The sequence below is a fragment of the Canis lupus genome, chromosome 17, assembly GCF_011100685.1.
Source record: "Canis lupus familiaris isolate Mischka breed German Shepherd chromosome 17, alternate assembly UU_Cfam_GSD_1.0, whole genome shotgun sequence".
Taxonomy (NCBI): Eukaryota; Metazoa; Chordata; class Mammalia; order Carnivora; family Canidae; genus Canis; species Canis lupus.
The window spans coordinates 8,394,665-8,412,438 of record NC_049238.1 but is presented as its reverse complement, the minus strand read 5'-3'; the positions used below and the strand labels follow the sequence as shown (position 1 = coordinate 8,412,438).

At 44.5% G+C, this 17,774-nt stretch overlaps 1 protein-coding gene across 7 annotated transcripts in view; it reads right to left on the bottom strand.

The window, feature by feature from the left end:
• The window catches only part of LPIN1 (lipin 1), a 132,041-nt gene that overhangs the window by 79,398 nt on the left and 34,869 nt on the right, over positions 1 to 17,774 (bottom strand). Inside the window, exons 1-2 of one of the 7 annotated variants that reach the window (XM_038560807.1) lie at positions 6,730 to 6,995; positions 6,188 to 6,311 (exon numbers count right to left, since the gene is read on the bottom strand). The exons of 2 other annotated variants lie outside the window; for them this stretch is intronic. Coding sequence is in view for 2 of the 5 variants with exons in the window: in XM_038560803.1 (XP_038416731.1) it covers positions 6,730 to 6,774 (45 nt within the window). In the remaining 3 variants the exon portion in view is untranslated. Of the gene's footprint in view, positions 1 to 6,187; positions 6,312 to 6,729; positions 6,996 to 17,774 lie in introns of those variants that run through there. 4 more of the 7 variants (XM_038560806.1, XM_038560801.1, XM_038560803.1 and 1 more) reach the window with 4 other exon arrangements.

Sequence of the window (17,774 nt, the reverse complement as noted above, 5' to 3'; positions counted from 1 at the left end):
ACACGGTATCGAGCTTGGGCCTTCAGGATGCGGAAGCCTTTTGACAGAGGAAGCGAGTGCAGGTGGAGGCATTCAGGCCCACGGAACAGCACCTAGGAAGGCGCAATAAAGGGGTGTGGGGGACAAGGAGCTCTCCATGTCGTGTGGCACAACTGTGAGGCCGACCCCCCAATCTCCATGCAGAATAAAGTACTCCTCTTCTCTTTGCTCCAGTGTCCAGTGTGTGCGGGGCCCATGGGGAGTCTCAGGAGACATGCTGAGTCACTGACAAATTGATTGGGGGGGTTCCATTCACAGGGGGAGGAATCCCCCACTTAGGAGAGTGAAAATCAATTTCCAGGATTAAAACACACGTTCCTTGGACCCAGGAGAGCTAAACTGAACTTTCCTTTCACCCAGAGCAGAATGTGACTATCACACATCAAAGAAGGCAGAGCACTGTGGCGTCCCTGGAAGCACTTCCTCAGTGTCTTCCCAGCCCCTCCCTCCAGGCCTCATGCCTCCAAGTCTGTGAGAGGTGCCAGCATTCATAACCGAAGGAGATGCTGCTAAATTTGAGTTAGAAATCAGTGAAAGGAAGATTTAATTTTTTTCCACACTAAGTTCATAGACCAGTGCTTTCCATCGTGGATCCTTTGGAGTTCTAGCTAGTACCCTTTGAGAGAGAATTCACAGGATGAGGGATGCAAGGTAGTAATAATAACTTGACCTGTGCCCAGAATCAGGTTTGTAGTGCTTCGTTCTTGAATTAACATTAGCTACCCCATACTGTAAGCTTCCTGTCTTGGCGCACTGAACGGAGCGTCAGGAAAAGCCTATATTCTGAGGACAGCTGGACCAGTGTTAGGGAGGTATCATTAAAAACAAAAATCTCAGATCACCTGGGTGGCTCAGTGCTTGAGCATCTGCCTTTGGCTCAGGGCGTGATCCCAGGGTCCTGGGATCGAGTCCCGCATCAGGCTCCCTGCAGGGAGCCTGCTTCTCCCTCTGCCTATGTCTCTGCCTCTCTCTCTCTCTCTCTCTCTCTCTCTCTCTGTCTCATGAATAAATAAATAAAATATTTTTAATTATGGTTACTATTAGATCTGCTGCTCAGTGACAGGAGAAGTGAGGAAGTGAGGCTTCTAAGAGCCAGGAAGAGGCAGCCAGCCTCCACGGAGGCTTTAGTCAAAACAACAGAGATTTCTACCCCCACCACCTCACAACATCAGGCTAATGAGAACAAGAACCACAGGGTAACAAGAACACCAAAGAGAGGAGAAATGACATGCAAAGAACCCTCTCAGAGGTTCAGTGCAAGGGGAAGGTCTAAAGGTGAGAATCAAGCAGATATTTCTCTGATAAACCCACCTCCACCTTAAAACACAGTGTTCCAACAGGAACCTGACGGGTTTAGTGCACTGAGGGTAACCACAGCAATCGCTCACGCCTCCACACCGCAGGCCTACCAGCAGGAAAAGAAAGCCCCCTTTGGGAGACAAAAACAAGTTGTCTAAGTCTCTGCAGTTCTACCAAGATGTCTAGCTTTCAAGAAAAAATTATGATGCAAATGGAAAGGCAAGGGAAAAAACCCAACATGCTCCCCAGAGACAGATGGCAGTCCTAAGAGCCAGGCTCAGGTGTGACACAGATGTTGGAGCTATCGGACATGGACTTCTTTTTGAAACTAATTAATAGGTTAAAGTCTCTAATGCATAAGGTATACATTTCACAAGATCCAATGTATAATTTCACTGGGGAGGTGGGACCTGTAAGAATCCATTGAAGGTGCTAGAAATGAAAAATACCAGAATGAAGAAGAAGAATATCTTCAGTGAGCACATCAGTAGGCTTGACATCGTGAGGAAAGAATAAGTGAAGCTGAAGCCAGATAATTAGGAATTATCCAAACTGAAATGCAGCAAAGAGAAAAAAAGAATGAGGGAAGGGGAAAAAAAAAAAAAAAGAACAGGGCATCTTAAGAGCTGGGCTCAATATCAAACAGTCTAATGTTCATCTATGGAATCCCAGACGGAGAAGAGAGGGAGAGAGCAGGGCAGAAGAACTGCTTAAAGAAATTATGGCCTAGAATTTTCCAAATTAGTGAAAAACAGCAAACCACAGATTCAAGATTCTCAAAGAACACCAAGCAAGCAAGCAGGATAAATATCAGCCCTAACACACACATGGACACATGCGCGTGCACACACAGGCATGTCACCCTTGAACTACTGAAAATAAAAGCAAATAGAGGGGTGCCTGAGTGGCTCAGTTGGTTAAGTGTCCGCCTTTGGTTCAAGTCATGATCCGAGGGTCTTGGGATTGAGCACCTGTTCAGTATAGAGCCTGTTTCTTTCTCTGACTCTCCCCCTGCTTATGCTCTCTCTCCCCCACCCCTGTCAAATAGATGAATAAAATATTTAAGTAATAAATAAATAAATAAATAAATAAATAAATAAATAAATAAAAGCAAAGAGAACAACTCAAAGACAACCAGAGACAAGACCAACTACACAGAGGACCAAGGTAAATGTTAGAGTAGGCTAACCACAAAAGAGAGACAGAGTATACATTTGCAAGTCACATAGTCTCTGTTGCAACTAAGCAGTCATGGACAATATGTAAACAAAAGGGGATGAATTTGTCCAATAAAATTTCATTTATGAAACAGGTGGTGGACCAGATATGGCCCAGGTCACATAGTACAACAGCTCCTGGTCTAACGCAAACATGGTAATGATGCTCTGTGTGCTAATGTGAAAGTAAAAGCACAGAGCAGAGAGTGGGAGGGAACACTTGGGGACATGGGGTTGCAAGATCCTTGCCCTACACACAAAGTGCTATCATGTTATCTTAAGGGAAATTCCAGTTAAAGAGGTAAATTGTAAGCATTTCAGAAGTTACTAAAAAAAATTTTAAGAGATACAGAGAACAAGTCAACAAGGAGATAAAATGGAGTCACAAAAAATGTTCAGTGAGTTTAAGTGAAGGCAGAAGAAGGGGGAAAAAAAACAAAGAACAGATGGCAAAAACAGAAAACAGCTGGTAAGATGGTGAATTTAAATCCAGCCCTATCAAAAATGACATTAAATACACCAGTTAAAAGATAAGATTGTCAGGGATCCCTGGGTGGCGCAGTGGTTTGGCGCCTGCCTTTGGCCCAGGGCGCGATCCTGGAGTCCCGGGATCGAATCCCACATCGGGCTCCCGGTGCATGGAGCCTGCTTCTCCCTCTGCCTGTGTCTCTGCCTCTCTCTCTCTCTCTCTCTCTGTGTGACTATCATAAATAAATAAAAATTTAAAAAAAAAAAAGATAAGATTGTCAGATTGAATACAATAGTATGACCTAGCTATATACTGTCTACAAGAAAACCACCAGACAGGGAACTTTGACGGTGGATACATGACTGTGTGCATTTGGTCAATACTCACAGACACTGAACAGTGTAAAGAATACCACTCTAGGTAAATTTCAAAAATCAAACAGGATGTAGGAGTGAAGACAGAATGCAGATGGTGACAAGTGAGTCTACCTGTATTATAAATAAATCACCTAATCACACTGAAGAGGATGGAGAAGAAAGAACTGGCTTAACTCTGACAGCAGGTGTTTTGACTGGATACCATAAGGCTTAATGACTACGTGAAGTAGATACCAACACTGTCCTCCAGTTGATAAATGAATTTCTCACAGGGGCACGGATTGACAATTCTGAAGCTGCTTTATCTGGGTACCAGGGTTGAAAATATAAGTAAATTAGTTGTAGATAATAGGAATGAGATTTCTTGCTGTTGGAAGAAGTTTCTACACAAAAGGGAAGAGGAGACACACCAGAATGTATCCTGTGGTCTGAACTGGAGTCAGATATGAACTCATGTTTGAGATCAATGGATAGGTGAGTAGATGATAGATAGATAGATAGATAGATAGATAGATAGATAGATAGATAGATGATAGATAATAGATAGATAATAGATGATAGATAATAGATGAACATAGATATGTGTAAATGCATATATGTTACCTTACATACACATATTTTTGTCTCTTTCCACTGAGAGGGACTAGAAGCAGTGACACTCCAGTAGCAGTGAACACACACAGACACACAGGTCTTGGTTTTTAAATACCATTTTTCCAATAGGAAAGTAGGGCCTGAGCAGGGTGAACCCAGAGGATCTTGTGGTACCACAAAGTAAAGAAGTGCCCCCCCCAAAGAAAAAGAAGAAGAAGAAGAAGAAGAAGAAAGAGAAAAAAGATGAACAAGCATTATGAAAGAGTATAGAGGCTGACCTGAAACATCTCCCGATGGCCAAAGTTGGAAATTGTCCCACAAAATAGATTAGATTACAACCCAAATAACTAAAAAAAATCCATGAATCCATGTGGTTATAAATAATAACTGAATAAAGAAGTTAATGGTGAAGATGCAACTCTTCCTTGAAGAATTTCAATGAAAAAGTATAGAAAGAATGAAGCAAGCAGAAAAATCATTATAATCATTATAACATCAGTAATAATTGTCATGGGTAGGACCCACCAATGGAGGCTAAGGTCAGTGCACAAAGATAAAAGCAGAAACGGAACATTTCCAAGGCTAAATATTCCAAAAATATTTAGTAATTACAGAAGGAAGTCAGAGTGAAAAGTCCTGGCAGATAAGGCCTTAATCAGGCCATTGAGGCTAACATCGTGGGGATGCACAGTGACACCACCACCCGGGCCGTAGTGGCACATTAGCCACCTTTTTCTCAATACCATAACAGCTTCGGTGTGATCATGAAAAAACATCACAGAAACCCAAACCGAGGGACCTTCTAACAAAGTAGCTGATGTGTACTCTTCAACAGTGTCAAGATCGTGAAAGAACGGGGACTGAGGGATAGTCACAGACTGGAGGAGACTCAGGAGACCCGACAGCTCAATGCCATTGAGGATCCTGGATTCCATCCTGGAAAAGGAAAAGGAATTGGCAGAAAAATGGTGGAATCTGAATATATTTTGCAGCTTAGTTTTAAAAAAATGGATCAACATTGCCACCTACTCTTAATATCAAAGGATTAGTGAAGACCCAAAGGCCTGAGGAGTCTGGGAGAATGAGTAGAATGAGTTCTGGATGGCAAAAGAGGATACAGTCTTTACTTACAAAGAGAGGGATTTCTGACCCAGACCTTCAAGGATCATCGTATGACAATCAGTAGAAATGATTAGAGAAGAGATTTGGAGTCGGGTTGGGGGATAGAGATGGAACAACAAGTTTACCAAAGGTTTAGCAGTGGTAAAGTCCAAGATGTGTTCAGGATTCACTGTGCAGGTTACCAGAGAGATAAAGCCTTTATAGGTTTGTTGAGTGGTTAGTATGGCAGGCTGAGACCAATACATCATGGCCTCAAATGGCAGCCTAAAAAGTTAGCACTTTATCCTGAAGGCCCTGGAGAGCCCCTAAAGCTTCTATGTAGGGATTGAAAAATTATGAAACCTCCATTTTTATGAAAATGAACCTAGCTATGGTGGACAGACCACATGGGGTGTGCAGCAGAAGACAACTTCTATGATGGTCTACATATCCAGTTAGAGGGTCAACCTGTGATCAGGAGCTGATTGCCATGGAGAATTGCTGAAGGGAGAGCACATTTCCAAATTTACCCATCTCTAAGTCCATGTAAATGGAGAGCTCCAGCAATAATATTGCCAACCACCCAGGTTGAAGGTGGGATGTAGGCAGCCTCTCTGCAGTGCTGACTCCATGCTGTGAAATGACAGTCCATGCAACTTCCTCCTCATTTAAGTCCTTTTTGGATGTAGAAAAACCGATTTTTCATTTCTTTCTCCAACCATCCAGCAAAGAAGGGCCAGAGGTCGAGGGAGGAAAAAGTGCTTCAGGTCATATGTTTCCCTGCCAGGGGCCCCAGTGTAGGCATCTGTCTACAGAGGCTGGCTGCTTCTCTGAGTCTCTGACTCCCACTCTCCCAATTCACAAGCAAAACGAAACAAGAATAATAAATGACTGTCTTAAAATCCCAATGAAATTGCACTTTCCATAAATATTTGTTTGCTGATTACTATTGCAAGAGTAATTACTCTCAGTACTACAAATCCCTTTGCTTCTATGGAATATAAGAAGGGAAAGAGGAGGGACCTGTTGGGGATGGGGCGGGGAGGAAGTGTGGGGGCCAGAGAGGGAAGCCAAAGGCAAATTTCACCTACTTCACCAGGGTGTTGTGGACTCCTTGGAGCCTGCTTTGGGAATGGAAATTCTCGGTCCCTACTGCCTCTTGTCCTTCTAATTAGACTCTGGAGATTCTGGTTAGGCACCAACTTGGAGAGCTCCCTGAAAATACGGTCAATGTCAGTTACTGGTACATACATCTAAATGGCATTCCCCTTGCATTTTCCATGTTAATGAGATAAAATATTGGGGAAAAATCATTTGTATAAATTAAAATTTTATAATATGGCCATTTACGGCCAGGTTTAGCATCCTTAAAAGGACTCCATGAGAAGGCAATCAATTACACTTAATAGACGAAGAGACCTCTTTAAAAGCCCAGAGCAGATCAACTAACAGAAGGTAGAATCGAAACTCCAAGAGCCTTGTTATAGGCTTTTGTGTTCCCAAATGTCAGTCACTGCTTCCATTCTCCAGTGAGTTCTATGCCTGAGAAGCCAGCATGGGGGGATTTTGACATTTAACCTGGGGAAGCAGTTAAAAATCTCATTGTGCTCCACCCTCCCTGCCTGCCATTTACCTTACTTACTGGAGGAAAGCCTGGTCTCTCCCATTTAGAGGGCATATTCCATTAACTTCTCATGGGAAACCCCGCTCACGGGAGCTTTGGCCTGCTGGTCAACCTTCCTTATTTTCCTGGTTGTCTAGCTCTCAGCTGGCTTGGCCACCACTTACTGGTGGTCATTAGAATAGGCATGGCTGGCTCCCTCCTGGTCTTGTCCTTCTCTCTTCTTCCTCTTGATCTTACCCCTCAGCACCCCCATCCCTCCCATTTTCTCTCCTTCCCCATCACCCTTTCCTCTGCAGGGGCTCCAAGAAAAGCTCATTGTTGGGTGGTGGCAGCATTGTGATGACTCCACTGGACTTGTGATGTCAGCACTTGGTGGGGCCCCAGAGAGATAAGACCTATGAACAAAACTAAGTAAGGCTGCTGCATGGGGCTATTTTGAGCCCAACCCTGGATTTAGAGCAGAGCCTGGTCCACAGTGGGGCCAACAGTAAGCTTGGAGAACAGCATGACCAAATCCCTTCACGAAATCATATTTTGCCTTGCCGATTTCTGAATTCACAACAGGCTGGCTGGTGGGGACTTTTAATTCAGAAAGCTTCCCTCTGACAAACTGAGGAAATGTTGAGGGAGGAAACTGACTGACCCATTTTTTACCAAGCATGGAAATTTGGTAATAGAACTGCATCTATTATTAAGAGATTTCTGTAATAGATGCTATTGCCAAAAGCAACAATTCCAAGAAATTTAAGGCTACATATGAACTCTAAGCCAGATGAAGCCTAAGTCACAGGGGGAAATGATAAATAATTACAAGATACAATTGCTGAATTATTGTCCAATCAACTAAAAATAGCTTTAAACTGGTGATAAAAATGGAAGATTATTCTAGGGTCTAAATGGACTCCTTTAAAATAAGACAGTTACTCCTGCACAAGCATATAAAGTCTTTGCTCAGGGGGCACCTGGGGGCTCAGTCGGTTGAGTGTCTGACTCTTGGTTTCATCTCAAATCATGATCTCAGGGTCATGAGATTGAGCCCCAAGTTGGGCTCCATGGTCAGTGGGGAATCTGCTTGAGATTCTCTCCCTCTCCCTCCTCTTTGCCCCTCCCCCTGCTCATGCTCATGCATGCCCTCCCTCTCTCTCTCTCTCTCAAATAATAAATAAAATCTTTTTTAAAAAGTAGTCTTTTCTCAGATGTGACCCTGGAAGCCCAAGATTAGAGTGGGCTTCTCTTCTCACAAATAGTTTTGGGGGATGGTGAGAATGCTTACTACCAAATGCTACACATCAGAGTAAAAGGTAAAGTTTGAAAATATCCATTCATGAACCTTAGGCCACCTCATTCTTTGGGAAAAACAAGAATTGGAGCCAGCCCTCAATCTTCCAGACACGTGAAATGTGCTTAATGCTTATCTCTTCCACATCTTTGGACAGGGCTTTTGAATCCCAATGGACACTTGACGGGATGAGCACTAGGTGCTATACTATATGTTGGCAAATTGAACTCCAATTAAAAAAAAATAAAAATAAAAATAAAATTGAATCCCAATGGATAAGGCACATTTGAAAAACAAGTTCTTATAAGGAAGAGAATTTTTTTTTCTTTCGTCTCTAGCTCATGGTGCCTTGGATAGATTTGTGGTTACTGCAGAGTCCTAAAATGAATGCTCTAATGTCAAAAGGCTGGGTGGTAGGTTCTAGTAACTGCCTGGGATTTGTGCATTGCTTTGTTGACTTGTCATTATGCAACGCATCACCGTTCAGTAAATCACGCAAATGTAGCATGTTCAGCTGTCCCGGATAAGAGAATGCAATTGGAAGCAGCAGTACCTAACATATCTGCAAATCCTTTCAACTAAGTACTAGTCTTTTCTATCATTTTATTTTATTTTACTAGTTTTTTTCTATAGTTTCTCCAGATCTTGTCAACCCTTCCTTAGGAAAATTTGGGGACTAAAAAATATTCACTTGCTTCTAAAATTGTGATTCTCATCTTCAAATGTATACACCAGTGTGCAATATTCTACAGAGATCGGAAGGGGTGTTCCTGAAGCCAGCATGTTCAACGGGCCAGGAGATCCAGTTTATGTAACAATTACCAGCCTCCATAGAATAAGTCATAGCTTTGCATTTTCCCAACCCTGTGATATCAGACTGTGTGTCTATATGTCTGTTAGCCTGAAACAAAGGAAGTAATTGTTTCTAGTCTTCTCTGCAGGTCAGACCATGCCTGCAAAATCGCATCCAGTGCTGGCCATCAGAACTGAGGGCCAATAAGGATGGCAGCAAGCCCATTGGGAAGAGGACGATCCAGCATGAAAGGAAAGGCCAAACCACTCTCCAAGTGCTTAATCATAACCAAAGCTGTGTAACCTGCAGAAAAGCCCAGCGTGGGGAGTGGGACATGGCAAAATGGTGACTTAATATTAAGAGCTGACCTGTAAGAACACGATTATATTTGTCTGTAGATTCCAGAGAATCTGTGATGGTAATGAAAAGGACCTAGGGAGACAGGTCAGACCCCATGCAGACAACCTACATTGTGTCTGGAGCCCGGGAGCTCCCAGTGGGACCCCCAGCCAGAAAGGGGCCATGGAAGATTTTCCAAACATGAAACTGCACTAGAATCCCCACTGCTTCTCCCAGCCCTGACTCCATCAATTAGTCCTCTCCTTCTCCCTGTCTTCCAGAGGAACTGCTGCATCTTTCACAAGACTAATGTGAGAATTCAAGGTTAGCAAAAAAACAAAAACAAAAAAACCCACAAGACACTAATTCAAGGGGATACATGCACCCCTAGATTTATAGCAGCATTCTTTACAATAGCCAAATTATAGAAGCAGCCAAGTGTCCACGGATAGACAAATGGATAAAGAAGATGGGGTGTATAGACAATAGAATATTACTCGTCCATAAGAAAGATGGAAATCTTACCATTTGCAACAACATGGATGGATCTAGAGAGTATAGTGCTAAGCAAAAAAAGTCAATCAGAGAAAGACAAATGTCATATGATTTCATCCATATGTGGAATTTAAGAAACAAATGAGCAAAGGAAGAAAAAAGAGAGGGACAAACCAAGAAACAAACTCGAAACTATAGAGAACAAACTGATGGTGGCCAGAGGGGAGGTGGAGGGATGGGGGACGTTGGTGATAGGGATGAAGGAGCGCATTTGTCGTGATGAGCACTGAGTAAGGTAGAGAATTGCTGAATCACTTTTTTTTTTTTTTTTTTGCTGAATCACTATATTGTACACCTGAAGCTAACATCACACTGTACGTTAACTACACTGGAATTAAAATTTAAAACTTCATTAAAAAAATAAAGACACTTGCATCTTAGTGAAAAAATAAAAGAATTCTGGCTTCTGCTTCCCAGTACCCCACCAGAGCAACTCAGAGGAATAGCAGTCTGCGTGGAGATGGGAACACCACACTCGGGTTCTGCTGCACCTGCACTGAAGCCAGCTGTGCTCTCCCCTCCACCCACCCGCCAAGACACACACTCCCCTCAGAAGATGACCTGGGTGCATAGGAACAGAGAAGGCCACTGAGTCTTCTGCCCCAGGAGGAGAAAAAAGACAAGAGAACTCTGTCTAAAGGGATCCTGCAAGGGGTGCCTGGGTGGCTCAACTGGTTAAGCATCTGACTCTTGATTTTAGCTCAGGTCATGATCTCAGGGTCGTGAGATTAAGCCCCATGCTGGTTGTGGAGCCTGCCTGAGATTCTCTCTCTCTCTCTCCCTCCCCCTCTTGCTGCCTGTTCCTCCACCTCTCTCTCAAAAACTAAATAAAATGAGGGGATCCCTGGGTGGCGCAGCAGTTTGGCGCCTGCCTTTGGCCCAGGGCGCGATCCTGGAGACCCGGGATCGAGTCCCACGTCGGGCTCCCGGTGCATGGAGCCTGCTTCTCCCTCTGCCTATGTCTCTGCCTCTCTCTCTCTCTCTCTGTGACTATCATAAATAAATAAAAATTAAAAAAAAAAAAAACTAAATAAAATGAAGGGATTCTGGTCTCAGAAGAGTTTCAGATCTGCCCCTGAGCCAGTTCCCAGGTTCTATCTGTAAGGTAACCCAAGTACCCAGAGAGAAAGTGGCTGCTACCCCTGATCGCCACACTAAAGTTGACCTGGGCCTCAGCCAAACTCTGTCTTTTCCTCCTAGAACAGTGAGGATATTTAAAAAAAAAAAAAAAATCCCATAGGTCTTTCTGGAATCTGGGGAGTCCTGGGTATGCCACTTATGAGACCCCCTGCATGTCACCTCAAGACCTCAGTCTCCACAATGGAAAGCAAGGAAGTGGGGACAGAGGATCATCAGCTCTGACCTGTCTGTGATGTGACCTTGTGGGTTCAGACAATCTTGCATCACCATCCTTGCCAAACACACACAGGCGTCACTGTCAATCTGGGGTCCGTGGCACCCCTGGGCAACTCTAATCATTTCAAAGGATACTTGAGATAGTTTCAAAAGAAGGAATTGATGTGAATTCACTTTAATTTTAAAATAGATAACATCCTACCCAATACTTTCTACTCCCCTGGGAGTGTGTGAGCGAAGGTTTGGACATCACTAACCCAATTACAGGAAGTTCTGAGCTTCTTGAATTTCAAATGGGAGGGAGGGAGGGAGACAAGGGGTGAGGGTGGGCAGACAAGGATCTATCCCTGTGCCAACACCCTGCAGTGTTGTCACACCCTGATTTGCAACACTGAACCTATGGCAGTGTGATCTGGCTCAGACAATGCTCCACGGGGCAACGGGGTGCTGGGGAGACCTGCAGACAGACAGATGGCTAGAGAACATCAGAATAAGGGAACATCACCCTAACATACCTGCGTGTACACACACGCACACACACGCTTCTCCAGCAACAGCCTCAAACATCCTACTACACATCAGGTGTCATCACTGCTCTGGCCCCACTATTTCCCCATGCAGTCTAAGTTCAAGCGATGCTGCATCGTTTCCACTTCCTTAAGCTTGTCCTGTTCCCTTCTACCACAGGGCCTTTGGGCATGCTCTTCCCTCTACATGGAATCCTATCCCCTCTTTGTCTGATAACCTTCCATTCTTTCTTCAACCTTAGTTCAACCATCACTAACCTCCCCAACTATATCAATTCTCCCTGCTAGACATTCTTACGAGGCTACGTATCTTTTACTTGAAGTATTTATTACAAAGTTTTCCACTTGTGTGTGCAACTATTATAAAATCTCTCTTCAGCAGACGGACTCTGCAGGAAGGAAAAGACCATTTCTGTTCAAGTATCTAGCACAGTGCCGGGCACATAGTCGTTGCTCAATATATATTTTTAAATGAACGCTTAAATGTCATATCGTGAATCGTAATGCTTGGTTGCGAAAATATATTCATCATAGTAAACATGATAAAAACTAGTTATAATAAAAATATAATCATCCTAATAAAAAGAAATGAACTAAGTATGTACTAATGTTAAAAATGCCAGTGCCCTTATCAAAAATTAAGCAGGAGGGAAGTCACAAAGAAGGTACTCATGCAACAAGCCATTTCTGAATGCTTACTATGTGCAAGGTACAATGGGGGAGGGGAATAAGCCTCTTTTAAAAAGGGTGGGGGTTCCTGGGTGACTCAGTCGGTTAGGCATCCCACTCTCGATTTCGGCTCAGGTCATGATCTCAGGGTTATGGGATTGAGGCCTGCATCAGGCTCCACTCTCAGTACAAAGTGTGCTTCTCCCTCTCCCTCTGCTGATCCCCCTGCTTGTGCTCTCTCTCTCTCACACACATAAATAAATAAAGTATTTAAAAAAAAAATAGGGAGGGCAGCCCAGGTGGCTCAGCGGTTTAGCGCCACCTTTGGTCTGGGACGTGATCCTGGAGACCCGGGATCGAGTCCCATGTCGGGTTCCCTGCATGGAGCCTGCTTCTCCTTCTGCTCCCCACCCCCATGAATAAATAAATAAAATCTTAAAATAAAATAAAATATCTTTAAAAAAGACAATAGGGAGGTAAACCATTAATATATGCCTCTATTCTCAAAGAGGTCAAGATCTAGTAGAAATACAGTGTCTCCAGCAAGAAAAAAACAAGTACACAAAATTCAGAACAAGATACCCACTGGAGAGGGAAAACAGATTGGTAAAACAGGAGATTGTGAATAGACTCTAAAATGAAACGTTCATATGATGTTTCTATTCACAAATGATAAAGGGGTCTTGGGACAGCTCTATGAAACCTAAGAATTCACTGAACAGAAAATGACCATTCTCACTAAGACTCTAATTAAATATATTATAGTTGTATCTGGTTGTGCTGGTACCTGCCACTAATCCAGGCTGGACAAGTATTGCAGAGTGGGGTTGTCATGGCTCCTGAAAAAAAAATTAAAAAAATTAAAAAGCAATCGGCTATAAGAGACAGCACAGCACATTTCTAGATGGGAACGTGGTGAATGTCACGGGACACTTGCAGAATAGCCCCATTAACAGTTCTGGACAAGGAAGGAAGCTCCTAGGGTGGGGACAGCTGGCAGAGCAGAACCGACAAATAGGCATTTATTTTCCCTTTCCTTCCAGATACCTCGTGAAATTTCAAGGAAACTTCAGGACTTAATAACTTACAATGAGGAAAACAGGAAGGGGCATCTTCCGTGGGAAAGCTATGTAATCAAATTTGGAAGTCAAGAAAGGGAAAGGTGGCCTAAAGAAAGGACGTGACGTGTCTCAAGCTGCCTCCAGGACACCTGCAAAGGGGACAGCAGCTGAGGAAGGGGCCCCCAGCCCAGCAGAACCTCCAACAGGTGCTGGAGCCAGAACCACACGGTGCCCCAGGGTCCTGCCCTGCAAACCTGGCCCTTTATTCCAGAGCAACTGGAAGCCGTTAGTGCTTCCAGTCAACTTTCCTATTCGCTCCGTGCTAAAGAAAAACAGACAACCATCAACCACCAGACATTTGAGGAAACCCTGAACCGTGAAAGAGAAAGAATGATAAACAGACATCAGGGGCTGGGGGGATCTCAACTCCCGAACACGTTTAAAAATGATGAAGAGAATAGAACAGAGATGAGTAAGAAGAAACCCCCAAACCAGAACCTCAGATCTGGGAAGATAGTTCATTCATAAGACAAGCAAACCCACTTGATGGGATGATCACTGGGTGTTATACTATATGTTAGCAAATTGAATTTAAACTTTAAAAAATGTAGAAGAAGAAGAAGAAGAAGAAGAAGAAGAAGAAGAAGAAGAAGAAGAAAAAGAAGAAGAAGAAGAAGAAGGAGACAAGCAAACCAAAGTGTTGTGAAAGAAAAAAAAAATTGAAGAACAAAAAGGAACTTTTAAAAATAAAAATGCAATAGCCAGAAGTAATCATGACAAGAAAAAAGAAATAGAAGATGAAATTAATGAAAGACCATAAGCCTGAGAGGCGGGCGGCACGAGATAGAAGACAGGCGACCTAAAGAAGGTTCTTCTCAAGGTCCCTTTCCCTGTCATCTGCTTAAACATCTCATCTGCTGACGTGTTCAATGACAAGCGCATCGCCCTCCAGGAAACCAGGTTCTAAGCACAACACATGACAAGACACATGTGCCTTCCACTGGGAGGCACATCAGTGCGAAGTTTCTGGACACAGAAGACTTATAGAAGATGCTAAATGCTTCTGGGCAGAAAATAATAATGAGAAAAGTTCACCCAGGAGGGAGCCCAGGTCAGACTGGCACGTGGGTAACATCAGCTACTAGAAGTCAGCGCACCGATGCGCTCACGATTCTGTGGCACATTAATACCAGCCTCAAATTCAAATTCCAAACAAACTACCAAATGGGAAGCCAGATTGAAAAGAAGATCAAGGGGCAGCCCGGGTGCTCAGCGGTTTAGGGCCGCCTTCAGCCCAGGGCCTGATCCTGGAGTCCCAGGATCGAGTCCCGCATCAGGCTCCCTGCATGGAGCCTGCTTCTCCCTCTGCCTGTGTCTCTGCCTCCCTCTCTCTCTGTGTCTCTCATGAATAAATAAATAAAATCTTAAAAAAAAAAAAAGAAGACCAAGACATGCAAGGATCCAAAGACTTATCTTCTCTCTCCCCTTTCTGGGAGGCTGCATGAAAACGATCTCCACTGGGGCATGTGGGTGGCTCAGCAGTTGAGCATCTGCCTTTGGCCCAGAGTGTGATCCTGGGGTCCTGGGATCGAGTCCTGCATACAGCTCCCCACAGGAAGTCTGCTTCTCCCTCTGCCTACGTCTCTGCATCTGTCTCTCATGAATAAATAAATAAAATCTTAAAGAAAAAAAAAACCTTCAGTTTTCGCTTTCTTTTAAACAGTAAATTGAAAAAGAAAGCAAGAATCTGGGTAGCAGTGGATCTCGTGAGGGTCCCCCAATGTCACAGCTCTGATGCAGGACTTAAGAGCCAGCGGAGGAGGGAGGTCTCCTGAGGAGAGGAGGGGAAAAGCGGACCCACACAGCTGAGAGTCTGGGAAGTCAGGCCACATGCTAAAGGTACAAAATGCAAGGAATAAATGACAAGAATTTGAAACTGCTCAACAGAGACCCTTCTTATGGAGGCAGCACTTCATCGTGCTTAGGAACAAAGTCTCTGGAGCTAGAGGTGTGGGTTCAAATCCTAACCCTGGCCCTTGTGTGACTTTGGGCAAGTGGCTCAGCCTCTCGGCCACAACATCTCTCAAACAGAGACAAAAATAGGACCAACCTATACAGCTGCTGGGAAGAGCTGAATGAGTGCCTATGAATAATGCTTTTAGCCAAGAACCTGCCACGTAACAAACCACCACAGAAAGGTTTGTTAAATAAATAAGAAAGCCAGTGAGCTATCTGAAAGTCATAGGCATCCAGAGAAGACAGATCCCAATTAAAGCAAGTTAGTGTTTTAAAATATGTTTATTTTTTAAAATATGTTTAAAACAGTTTAAGATATGTTTTAAGGGGTTTAAAATATTCAAAATAAAATATATTTATATAAATTTAAAATTGAAATTTCAAATTTAAATACTTTTTAAGTACATGTTAAATGTACTTTTTAAAGCATACATTAAATATATATATATATATATATATATATAATTTAGATTTTGTTTATTTATTCATGAGAGACTCAGGGAGAGAGAGGCAGAGACACAGGCAGAGGGAGAAGCAAGCTCCCTGATGGGACTCAATCCCAGGACCCCAGGATCACGACCTGAGCAGAAGGCAGACACTCAACCTCTGAGCCACCCAGGCGTCCCTAAATATATTTTTAAGTAAATAAGGGCTTAAAAATAATGAATGTGAGGGTTTCCAAGTGGCAGACTAAGGGAAAGGCTTAAGGACTGTATGTGGGGGAGGTGGAGGGATGGGGGCAGAGAGTGGGAAGCACACATTTCTTCCCGAGGAAAGGCCCCCAGGAAAAACACCTCCCCCAGGAAGAACAACGGGGGGGGGGGGGGCGGGGGGTAGGGACTCCATATATAAGAAAAGGCAGAGTCTGAATACAGAATAAACTAAAACAGGGTGAGATCATACATAAACGGCAGAGTACGAGAAAGGAGAACGCACTTGCCCCTGCTGCTCTGTGCAAACAAGCACATTTTGCTCCATCAGAGTGGAAGTCCCAGGAGGACGTGCAGAGGGACGGGGAAATAGCAGGTCCAGGACACTGTGGCTGCATCCGTGGCCCGTATTTCCTAGCTGATTTTCTAGAAACCAGGCACGTGGAGCGCTTTGATGACCTTTTTCAAAACTAAATTTAAATCGAAACAGAATCACTTCCCTCCCACCCACCCACCCCTCTGCCAAGAAATGCTCCCTCCACGGAGACTACATTTTAAATCCAGTCCTTTTGCAACTCAAAGATGGCAAGGAAGGCAAAGTTTAGGTTTGAAAACCTAAAGCGACAAGTTTCAAGTAACTGGACCAGAATAACCCAGGATTCTTAGACTCGCTGCTCTTACAAGAAAGGCTGTAACCAGAGCCAAGAGGAGGCATTTGCAAGCACACGCTGTTCATCCCAAACACACAGGAAAGATGTGCAGGCTTAATGTAACAAGCGGCTCTACGCACTCCCTCTCCTCTCCTCGCCCAGCAAGATGGGTTAAGGGGTTTGGATGAACGTTTCCTTGCTCGACTGTCCCTCCAGAATCTGTGTGTGTGTGTGTGCGTGTGTGTGTGTGTGTGTGTGTCAGACGTCCCTCGGGTCCATGAAAAATCAGTCACCGGCTTCTCTGTACTAATGAGCCCCTATAACCCCATGGTGGCACACTGCACAGAGCGTTGTCACTGTGCCCCTTGTATTCGGCTACCTCTTCTTTAAAAAAAAAAAAAAAAAGATTTTTATTTATTCATGAGAGACACACAGAGAGAGAGAGAGAGGCAGAGACACAGGCAGAGGGAGAAGCAGGCTCCATGCAGGGAGCCCGATATAGGACTCGATCCCAGGACTCCAGGATCACACCCTGGGCCGAAGGCAGGTGCTAAACTGCTGAGCCACCCAGGGATCCCCTCGGCTACCTCTTCTAATGACTGGAGAGGCCTTGAAGGAAAGGACTGACCATGACACGCTCGTCACTGATTCCGGGGTACCCAGCACATCTGCACAGCACCCAGGACGGAGACAGAGAGCCCCCTCCTGCCCTTGGAGACGGCAGCCATGCAAAGTTCAGGACTTGCAGCCCAGACCTTGCCCCCACCTGCCGGCCACCTCCAGACGGTCCACAAGCACCTCACACTCAACCAGGCCAACCATGAACTGCTAACTGGTCTCCCTGCCTCCCAGCCCACCCCCGACTGGCCTCTGACGGGGCATCGCCTGCTTTAGGACCTTCCAGGCCACCGGCCCCCGTTCCCATTACCTGTACAGTCAAGTCCCAGGTCCTCAGGAAGGCAGACACGGCCCGCCATCGGCACCCCTGCTTCCCGCTCCCCGGTTCTCTCCCGCTGCTCCCCGGCCCTACCACGGCAGCTCACGGCGCTGCCTCCCACCCCCGAGCCTGCCGACGACGGACGGCTCTCTCAAGACTCTGCAGAGACTCGCTGTGTCCTGGTGGCCGTTTTTCCTGAATTGCTTCTAAACTCTCCACCCA